The 11,407-nt window shown below is 47.2% G+C and overlaps 1 protein-coding gene across 1 annotated transcript in view; it reads right to left on the bottom strand.

The window, feature by feature from the left end:
* Nucleotides 1-5,346: 5,346 nt before the first annotated feature.
* LOC139234712 (uncharacterized) overlaps nucleotides 5,347-11,407 on the bottom strand; it is a 39,369-nt gene continuing 33,308 nt past the window's right edge. Inside the window, exons 9-10 of the mRNA XM_070865387.1 lie at nucleotides 7,803-7,993; nucleotides 5,347-5,905 (exon numbers count right to left, since the gene is read on the bottom strand). Of these exons, the coding sequence (XP_070721488.1) occupies nucleotides 5,450-5,905; nucleotides 7,803-7,993 (647 nt within the window). The 3' untranslated portion in view covers nucleotides 5,347-5,449. The remainder of the gene's footprint in view (nucleotides 5,906-7,802; nucleotides 7,994-11,407) is intronic.

Here is an 11,407-nt window from a genome sequence, read left to right as displayed (position 1 = left end):
AACTATGTGTGATCAGAGCCAAGGTGTCATCTATACCAGTAGGACACTGCCAAAGGACATTGGGTCCTACAGGGACCATGCTAATGCCAATGGAATCCCCCTGCAGGAGACCTCCAGGTCCAGCAGGCTACCTGACCATGTAGCCTGGACCTTTGGAACTAATGTGATGCCCCTTGCAGGACACACACACAGCCAGTGGGAGCAGACCCACTACAGGGACAATGGTCAATGGGCAGCCCAGCCACCACCAATGGCAATCTGCACCAGACAAGCCCCACAACCCCTGGCCACCAGGGCCAATACCTCCAGCTTCCCTGGAAAACCCTGGGATGACCTGACCCTCATCCCCATTGGTGGACAAGGAGCCCACCCAGTCTTGTGGCCCTGCCTACCACCCAACTACCCACATCACAGTGTATACACCCCACCCACTGCTGCCGTGGCTACCTCCCCGAGGGATCCCACAACAGTGACACCTACTTGGTCTGTGTGTGAGGGAGGGGAAAATTACGAGGCCAGCCTCAAGCACAGGGGTCACACCTGGCAACCACACACCCCTCACCACCACCTCCCATAGCCCACCACTGATCACCTCCCCTGGTCATGACAACTAGGATATGAAAAATGCTCAGTGGGGAGTATGGTTGTGTAGGCATGCCTGTTCACTGTGTGATGTCTGTAACACTGTCATGCAACAGTGAATGTGCCCTTGTACTGTACACACCTTACCGGTACACCAGAGTGTGCTGTTGCTGGAAACCCAGGGGTTGCCTGCACATGGCAGGTAACCCAGTATAAAAAGGAACTCTCAGCTTGTTGTCTGCACTCAGGAGCTGCTAATAAAGGACTGCAGGTCTGCACAGTTTAAATACCACACACTGCCTTGTGGAGTCATTACTAAAGGTGCCTACATACACCACAGTGATTAAGGCCAGATAGCAGGAGCTGGACACCAGCAGAGGTCATATAAAAGTTCCACTCAAAGAAATGAAGAAACGCTGGAACTAAGTTGCAGAAGATTACTCTGCAATTGTGACCACAAGATTTGGAGGCCAGTGTAAAAAGTGACAGGATCTTGGTCAAGTAGTTAGTGTAAGTAATATTTTCATTTATTTAATGGAATTGCAATTGTAAATGTGACCAGCTGTATATGTTCCACCCTGCAGAAAGACACCCTCTCTTTAAAAAGTTGCATTTTCATCTTTGCAGAGGAATAATTAAACAGGAAAGAACTCGAACAGGAGGAGGCCTGGCAAATCTGCAGCCACTGATACCCTTGGAAGAGAGGGTCGCTGCTTTGATGGGTCCTGCCTGGAGAAAAGCAACCACCACTGCACAAGCTGGGCCCACACTCGAGGGAGAGGGTAAGTCCTGCAAATTCCACAGTCTTACTTTGCTAAATGTTAAGTACTGTGCGGGCTAGCTATGCTTCAGTTCATGGGGATGTCTCAGTCAGCTACGCTTCGGTTAATGCAATGTGCTATCATTCATTGTGGTCCTTCAAATGAGCCTGCTGCCTGCGCTGTGTGAGCCTTCTCATGCCATCCTGCCTCCTCCTCTGCTGCTAACCATTTGTCTGTGTTCTATTATATTTTGCAGAACTTGAGGCCAATCCTGACATGTGTTGCATGTTGAGAGATGGCGCACACATCCCCAGTTGTAACTTGAAATGATCCGGAGACATAGAGTGAAAGTGCAGCTGTAACCTTCACTTCAACTGACAAAGCAGTGCTCCTGATGTTTCTAGGTTGTAGATCTGCTTTCACCAACTCACAGATCTCGGTTACAACTTCTTTGCGGAAACGCAGCCTTCTGACACAGTCATCATCACTCAGGTGCAGGTACGAATGCCTGTCTCGATATACCAGACGTGGGTAAGGCCTCCTGCCCAGCACTCGATGGGCACTGATGTACCTCATGCGATGACGTCGAATCAATTGTCTCCTCCATAGCACCATGATGCAGAAGGCTCCCACAAGGTATGGCATGGTCAGTATTACCCCCATAGTTGAACTTTACCTTTGCAAGAAGCTCAAAACAGCAGGAAGGCAGGACAAGTTCGTTGTTCTCTTTCCAAAGGTCTGTATGAATGGACCACACCCAGGTCTTGTGATTTCTCCCCCCCCCTTCCCTCAAACTCATTGCAGTCTTATGCCTAGTGCAGCCTTGTGATTGCCACCTCTGCGCCCCCCCCCCCCACCAGACTTGTTTCTCAGCTGAGCCCCGAGCCCTTGTGTCCGGACGCGGGTCTGATTCTGACAGCCGACGCTACGACCCTCCAGCCCTGCTTGAAGACGTTCGGTGGTGGCATGTAATTAAAAAAAAAATGAAAACTTCAGAAATCCAACAAACTGCCATGTACTCCGCTGAAAAGGTAAAAAAAATGAACATTATTATGGATATTTCAAGTGTTAGAGACTCCCTCCAAAAACTTTGATGAGAAACAATGGCGTCTTTCAGCACCGATTTTTCAACGTGCACTGCTTTCTGTTAACTCACCAGAAGGTTTTTTTTAAAGAGTGGCCAGATACGCCGACCTAGGATAAAAGAAATTTGGGCAAACTGCGAAAAATGATAAAACTGGCACAAAAATGAGGGAACGCTCCGCCCCTATGACGTCAAAAAAACCTAACCTAGAAAAAATCGTAACTGAAGCAGTTACGCCGGCACAGATTCCAAGGGGAATCTTGGAATTAAATAATTATTCCAGCCAAAATGGCGCGTGGCAAAAAAATGTCGCAAGTACTCCGGGAAAATTGGGGCCCAATAAAATGTTTGGCAGACATTTTCTTTAAGTTGCTTCACACACAATACGAGGTCAGAAAACATCGTGATACCATGGCAGACAATTTCTCCCCATCCATACCCAAAGGAAAATATGGGCAAATCGTCTTCATGAGCCCAGATTACCATGCTCCTGAACAAAAGGCCGAGAAGCCTCACTACAAGGCACCATGCCACATTTTTCTGTTGCTCAAGTACAAATTTATAAATGTTTTACTGTTTCCAGGATTCAATTGGACCAAGAAATTTGGGTTGTTTTTGGCCGGGCACAGCGCCACGAACAACTCCTGCTAAATTCCGCGGCAGTCTAGCGCCGGTGGTAACCCGTAGCGCCCCGCTCTGTTGCACCGGGGATGACAACGTCATCACCGTGCCCACCGCCTCATTTTCGTTATGGAACAAAAATTGCGCGGGGCAATGTCAGCAACAGCTTCAGGGTATGCGAACTGGGCAGCAGGCCACTCACAGGAAGCTGCTTAAAGAGGGGGGTGGCGGCTATGTTAAAAACAAATCTGTTTTTCCTTCGGCGCCGCAATCGCGGGGTCCGCGCCGCGATCGTTCAGCCCGGCCCTCTGTTTAACTGCCGGGCTGTTGGCATGGCAACCCCTGCTCCCCGGTGGTCCACGGAGGCCCGGTTCTTACCGACAGAGTTTGCTGCTTGGGCCCTTTCCTTTAATGAAGGGGTGGGCCCCTCCTACGCGGCTCAGTGCGTAGCACTGTGCCCCGCTCCCAATGCGTCCGCCCATCACTGCCCCAGAAAGGCAGTGGAGCGCGTTATTTTATGCTACACTTTCTTTCGGGGGGTAGTAACCCGAATTTTGAGTGGGGCGGGACTTCCGCGCCTGCCGCAGAATGTCCCACCTCCCAGATGTTACCGTCCCCCAAATGGGGCGCAACTCAATTTCACCCCCACAAAGAGCCGAGTTGGGTCATATTTCAGATCCTATATTTGTTGTGTTTATACAAGGTCAGATCCATCAGAAAGTATTCCAGAAGTAGTCAGAGGCCTATGGCAGGGATGTCCAGGTTTTTGTGGGCCACATGCGTGTGACCTCTGGTGTCTCAGGACCACGTCCAAGTTTCAAACCCATGAATCGGCATAAATGTGAAGTTGCTGATATTTCGGACTGATCCATCAATGAGGCAACATTGTTAAAAGCAGCTCATTCCAAACCTTCAGAACCACAAATTACAAACCAAGAAATAAGAAACACAAGCACAATTAGAGCTGGATTTTGGCGTGCCAGATTGCTGGGTCTGGGACCTCAGGTTGGATATCGCTGGAAGTGAGATTGCCTGCCAATACCATATGAACACTGACGGAGAGGTAAAGACAGCTGGTCCATCCAGCCTATCCCACACAATTGCAATACATTGAGCATCACAATATATACAGTCCACCCATTCAAAACCATGTGAACTCCTGGAAGAGGCAAAATTAGAAATATCAACAATGAAAGATAGCGAGTAAAACAATGAAACAAAACCAGGAGGAGATGGAGGAATCAAGGAATATGGAGATCGGGCGGGAAAGTGGAGTTGAGGTCGATGATCAGCCGTGATCTTATTGAATGGTGGAGCAGGCTCGAGGGACCGAATGGCCGACTCCTGCTCCTATTTCTTATGTTCTTATGAAAGAGGAAACATGCCACACTTTTTCAACTAGCAATAAAAATGAGAAGGAACTGAGGACGAGAGGAGATAACGATATAGAAACAGATCAACGACGAACACAAACACCAAGATTTGGAGGGTTTGATTTAATGTTATGCTGCTTCAGAACAAACAATTCGGAGAAATTATTTTTTCATCACTGCTTCTTGCCTGGAAAAAGTTTCCTTTGTGCAAATTGACCAATGAAACATAATGTAACAGTGCACGGGCTAATGGGACGGTGAACCGTGTAAACACCTATGACTAACCAGCCAGTCCAATACCATATCCTTACTACATAGTCACTAAATTTGAAAGTCTTGGATTTATATAGCGTCTTTCATGACCACCCGACGTTTCAATGTGCTTTACAGTCAACGAAGTACTTTTGCAGTGTAGTCACTGTTGTAATGTGGGAAACACGGCAGCAAACCTACGCACAGCAAGCGTGATAATAAGCAGATAATCTGGTTTTGTTATGTTGACTGAGGGATAAATATTGGCCAGGACAGTGGGGATAATTAGTAACAAAGTCCCATTTATGTATAACTCCATTTCACTGCTGAGCCTGAATTTAAACTAATAGGTAACTTTCAAAGAAAAGAAAAATAAGAACATAAGAAATAGGAGCAGGAGTCGGCCATTCGGCCTCTGGAGCCTGCTCCCTCATTCAATAAGATCATGGCTGATCTTCTACCTCAACTCCACCTTCCTGCATTATCCTCATATCCCTCGATTCCCCATAGAGTCCAAAAATCTGTCAGACTTAGCCTTGAATATACTCAACGACTGAGCATTCACAACTGTCTGGGGTAGAGAATACAAAGACTCACAACCCTCTGAGTGAAAAAGTCTCTTCTCATCTCAGCCCTAAATGGGCCCCCCTCTCCCCTCCCCCCTCTCCCCCACTCTCCAGCCAAGAGAAAGAGTCTCTTAGCATCTACCCTGTCGAGTCCTGTCAGAATCTTATCCATTCTTCTGAACTCCAGGGAGTCAACACTTAATAAGCAGTTCAAAACTGGCTTGAGAATTTCCCATGGCTGCTGTTCCCGGTGATGAGGAATGCCGCGATGTTTTTCAAACGCTGACCCCATGTGCAGGCCGGGTGGTTTGACGTGTGCCAGAAGGTGGACGTGGAGTTTACGGAGATCATCACGAGCTGATCCTTCAGGACGACCAGTTCCCACACCACAGTGGCCACGTTCATCAGGACCAGTGCCACCACCCAGGACTCGCAGCCCAGAAGGTTCTGGAGCACCTCCAGGGTCAGGCCGTACTGAAGGTGCAAGGAATACACGGCCGATGCTATGAAGGCCAGGTGGGAGATGAGGACTACCATGAGGAACAGAACGAAGAGCTGGTGATTTTTTTGGGCCACGCAGTTCATCAGGAACAAGCAGTGGTGGTCAAAGTTCACCATGCAGGTGTTGCAGAGTTTGCAGTGCTTCGTCCATTCTGGCTGAATAACCTAAATAAATAAACAGACATCGTTTAGGAACAAATTGGATAAAAACAGCATCTATTTCCTCACCGCCCACAACAAAGAAGAACTTTCTCAGAGGTGCATCGGGTCACCAAATCTGGTTGGGCGTATTCCTGGAGGTCCCATGACCTTCCTTCTCCAGTCAAACAGCCTTCTCTTCTCATCCCCAAGGTTCACCAGACTGATTCCTGGCACGTCTTATGAGAAGAGATTGGGTCGACTAGGTGTATTCCTTAGGAGTTTAGAAGAATGAGAGGGGTTCTCATTGAAACATGTAAAATTTTGACTGCATTGGACAGACTGGATGCAGGGAGGATGTTTTCCCCTGGCTGGAAAGTCTCGAACAAGGGGTCATGATACGGGGTGGGAAATTTAGGACCCAGATGAGGAGAAATTTCTTTACTCAGAGGGTGGCGAACCTGTGGAATTCTCTACCACAGAAGGCTGTGGAGGCCAAGTCACTGAATATATTTAAGAGGGAGACAGATTTCAAGATACAAAAGGCATCAAGGGGTATGGGGAGAAAGCAGGAATATGGTGAGATAGAGGATCAGCCATGATTATGTTGAATGGTGGTGCAGGCTCGAAGGGCCGAATAGCCTGCTCCTATTTTCTATGTAATACTGTTATAACTAATAAACTAAAGTTCTCACAGAATTTTTTTTTTTTTTTAAATGGCCCAATAATTTTTCTCCTTTGCTCCAGGGTAGGCCTGGAGAGTTGGCAACCCAAGCGGTGCCGCAATCATAGAAATTTACAGTACAGAAGGAGGCCATTCGGCCCATCGTGTCTGGGCCAGTTATCGGAATGTAATCAGGGTGGTCTTGGTGCAAACCCAGCTCCTATTGTTTGGATCTCTGTGGGAAAATACACAGCGGGAAAATGGACGGCACGCAATTTAAACTTGGCACCAAAAATAATGAAAATAGAATTGTAATGAAAATCAACTCAAAGGGCAGCCGGGGATGAGTAATATATCCCTCTATCCTTGCCAGCAACGCGCATGTCCTGAGAATGTATTAAAAAAATCTTGTGGATTTTCAGGGGCTTTAGATGCCTCCGACCTGAAACATTTCTACAAATTTACCTGGTGGACCCAGAGGAGCGTGGGATTCTGGTGGGGAGGCCTTCCCTTCCCGCGCTCCTGTCCTCTAGGTTCCCACGGAGACGTTGCAGTCACGTGTGACTGCTCAACCAATCAGGTACAGTATTCCACAGCTTTCCCAATAGCAATGGAAACTCCGTATCTATGAGTTCTCATTGCTATTAGTGAGAGGAAAAAAAACAAAGACACTAAACACATGTAATAAAAAATAAAAAGCACACCTCACACAATTAAAATTAAAGTTAATAATTTTCCCCGAGTTTTTAAAAAGTTTTTTTTAATTATGGTTAAAAATAAATGTAACAGTGGGCAGGGTTTAAAAAAAAGTGTTTTTTAAATTTAATTATATTTGTGTCAGGTACAAGAATTTTGAGGACATATGCTGCGCAAGATATGGGTTAATACCGCAATCTTGCCTTTGTAAATGTCCTCGCTCCCGATACGCGCGAGATCTGTCCAAGCCGGTTTTCAGTGCATGTGCATTCTGCGCTGTAAACCAACTTTTCCGATGCCTTCCTGGGTCCGTAGAAACTTCGTACGGACCTGACCCGGGGAGGCCGGGATTTTCAGGCCATTAAACTTTCGCGCTTATCACTGAACTCAATAGCGACACCGCAGACGAGAGAGGGGAACTGCAGCACCAAGCAATTTTTATCCCCCTACATACAGAATAGTTTCATTTTGCAACAAATCGAAAATACAGTACATCAGTGTGTTGTGTATCAACACTCCCAGCGATATAAATCGCAAACTCTCCTCCACAGGCCCAGTCCTTACCTCACAGTAGATGCAGAATCTTAACGGATTCTGGTTTGCTTCAATAAGCTGAGCGATGGTTGAATACTCAGATCCACAGCCAGATTTCTGCAGATTCCCGGGGTCTCTGGTTAACATCTCCTTGAACATCCAGAGCAAAAGGGTGGCCAGTACAGTCATGCAGCACAACAGTAGGCTTGCTGGCCACAGAAGTGTCTTAAGTCAAGGAATAATCTTCTCACTCATTGCAGGCCCAGGTCAGGAACTCACTTCAACCTGCATTTATATAGCACCTTAAATGTACTAAAACATCCTACAACACTTCACAGAGGAGTCCTGCCCATCATTTATTCTCAACCAACACCTACAACAGATTATCTGGGTCATTATTTCACTGTCTTTTGTGGCAGCTTGCTGTGCGCAAATTGGCTGCTGTGTTTCCTACATTACTACAGTGACTACACTTCAAAACACTTCATTGGCTGCAATGCGCTTTGGGACTTTGAGGGTTAAAGGCGCTATATAAATGCAAGTTCTTTCTTTAAAAAAAAAGAGATTAAACGCCGAGCCAAGAAAGGAAGAGGAGGAGGGGCGACCGATAGTTAGATCGAAGTGGCAGAGCTTGGAATTGGAGAGGCTGCGGGATTTGGGAGGGAAGTATAGAGCGTGGGGCTGAAGCGGCTGAATGCTCGGCCGATAGTGGCGGCGAAGGATTGTACAGCAGCCAGAGTCAGGGGGAACAGTGAAGGTGACGGGGAGATTTAATAAAGGTGCTCACAATCACAGAGGGCTTTGATAGAGCACACAAGCAGAAACACTTCCCATTGGCAGAAAGGGTCAGTAACCAGAGTTCACAGATTTAAGGCGATTGGCAAAAGAACCAGAAGTGACGTGAGGAAACATTATTTTTTTTAAACACAGCGAGTTGTTGTGATCGGAAACGCGCTGCCTGAAAGGGCGGTGGGAGCAGATTCAATAGTAACTTTCGAAAGAGAATTGGATAAATACTTGAAGGGAAAAAATATTACAGGACTATGTGGAAAGAGCGGGGAAGTGGGACTAATTGGACAGCTCTTTCAAAGAGCCGGCACAGGCATGATGGGCCACACACCCTCCTTCTGTGCTGTGTTATTCAATGATTCTATGAACAGAAAGATATAGATAAGTGTAATGTATGCACCTGTGAGCATGCTCAAAGGTCCGTAGAGCTGTTGCATTGTGAGTGGCTTAGCCAGTCACGTGATGTTCACAAGACTCAATAAAACCCCAGCCAGTTGGGTTCAAGGTGTCGACGATGAGGCAGGTGGGTATGAGCCCGGTGGATGAATTGGTAATGTGTCGTGCGATTACATAGAAACATAGAAAATAGGTGCAGGAGTAGGCCATTCGGCCCTTCTAGCCTGCACCGCCATTCAATGAGTTCATGGCTGAACATTCAACTTCAGTACCCCATTCCTGCTTTCTCGCCATACCCCTTGATCCCCCTAGCAGTAAGGACCTCATCTAACTCCTTTTTGAATATATTTAGTGAATTGGCCTCAACAACTTTCTGTGGTAGAGAATTCCACAGGTTCACCACTCTCTGGGTGAAGAAGTTCCTCCGCATCTCGGTCCTAAATGGCTTACCCCTTATCCTTAGACTGTGACCCCTGGTTCTGGACTTCCCCAACATTGGGAACATTCTTCCTGCATCTAACCTGTCTAACCCCGTCAGAATTTTATATGTTTCTATGAGGTCCCCTCTCATTCTTCTGAACTCCAGTGAATACAAGCCCAGTTGATCCAGTCTTTCTTGATAGGTCAGTCCCGCCATCCCGGGAATCAGTCTGGTGAACCTTCGCTGCACTCCCTCAATAGCAAGAATGTCCTTCCTCAGGTTAGGAGACCAAAACTGTACACAATACTCCAGGTGTGGCCTCACCAATGCCCTGTACAACTGTAGCAACACCTCCCTGCCCCTGTACTCAAATCCCCTTGCTATGAAGGCCAACATGCCATTTGCTTTCTTAACCGCCTGCTGCACCTGCATGCCAACCTTCAATGACTGATGTACCATGACACCCAGGTCTCTTTGCACCTCCCCTTTTCCTAATCTGTCACCATTCAGATAATAGTCTGTCTCTCTGTTTTTACCACCAAAGTGGATAACCTCACATTTATCCACATTATACTTCATCTGCCATGCATTTGCCCACGCACCTAACCTATCCAAGTCGCTCTGCAGCCTCACAGCATCCTCCTCGCAGCTCACACTGCCACCCAACTTAGTGTCATCCGCAAATTTGGAGATACTACATTTAATCCCCTCATCTAAATCATTAATGTACAGTGTAAACAGCTGTACATTAAACCGTTGTTAAACCGTTTGCTATTAAGAAGCAGTGGGTTTATTAGCAATGTGTTGCTATGAATTCTTAAGCAAAGAACCCACGAAGCAAATACATTAGAAGAAGAATTGTAAATTTGAGGCATTGGGACCAGGATGGTTAGCAAGGACACACGGGTGATGGGCGAGCGGGATCTGGTACCGGATAGGATACAGGCAGCACAGCTCTGGGAGGAGCTGAGGTTTAAGGGAAGCTGGTGGATGGAAGAGCGTTTGCACAATCAAACCCGGAGGGCACTCAAGGACAGGTGAGGGTTTGGGCTGAAGATGGGCTGTCGCAGGAGCAGAGGTGGAGGCCTGAGGCTTCTACAGGAAGTGAGGCGAGCGGGTCAGAACCTCAGTGCGGGGTCAAACAGGATGCTGAGGTTTCAAACAGGCTGGTTCAATCCGTCCTCTGTGACCATGCATTAGTTCATACCCCGATTTAGCTCCTTGTATACTAAATAAGCACTGCAGTGTGACTACGTAATGAACGATTTTGTAGTGTCCCCCATCAGCCTCCTGACCCACCCTCCCCGCATCAATCTAAATTACAGGCAGCATTACAACTGCACTCCCTGGGCTCCTTACAGAAAATCAGAGTGTCTGAAGCAATCACAAACATCACGATGCAGCAACAATGCCCCGACCAGACCGAGATTTCCAGCAGTTCAGCGAGAAAACTGCTTCTTCACATCAAGTAGATAATTAAATGTTGTACAGAAAGAAGACTTGCATTTATATAGTGCCTTTCACGACCTCAGGATGTCCCAAAGCGCTTCGCAGCCAATGAAGTACCTTTGGAGTGTAGTCACTGTGATAATGTAGGAAACGCGGCAGACAATTGACACGCACAGCAAGCTCCCACAAACAGCAATGTGATAATGACCAGATAATCTGTTTTATTGACCTTGGTTGAGGGGTTAAATATTGGCCAAGACACCGGGGATAACTCCCGCACACTTCTCCAAAATAGATCTATAGGGCGTTTTTCCTGAGAGAGTAGGCTAAACGTCCCACCTGAAAGACGACACCTTCGACAGTGCAGCACTCCCTCACACGGCACTGGACTATCAGCCTAGATTATGTGCTCAAAAGGTGAGAGTGCTACCAACTGAACCACAGCTGCCAGAACACGTACAGGAAATGGAAAATCTTTCACCTGAAACACTGAGATCAAGCACTGTGTGAAAGACAGCCCAGCTCCAACTCCCGGGACTCCGCCACTTCTGCATATGTTGCACCAAGGTTATGCTACATA

This window comes from Pristiophorus japonicus, chromosome 22, assembly GCF_044704955.1.
Source record: "Pristiophorus japonicus isolate sPriJap1 chromosome 22, sPriJap1.hap1, whole genome shotgun sequence".
In the NCBI taxonomy this organism is placed as follows: Eukaryota; Metazoa; Chordata; class Chondrichthyes; family Pristiophoridae; genus Pristiophorus; species Pristiophorus japonicus.
This window is presented reverse-complemented; position numbering and strand designations above follow the sequence as displayed.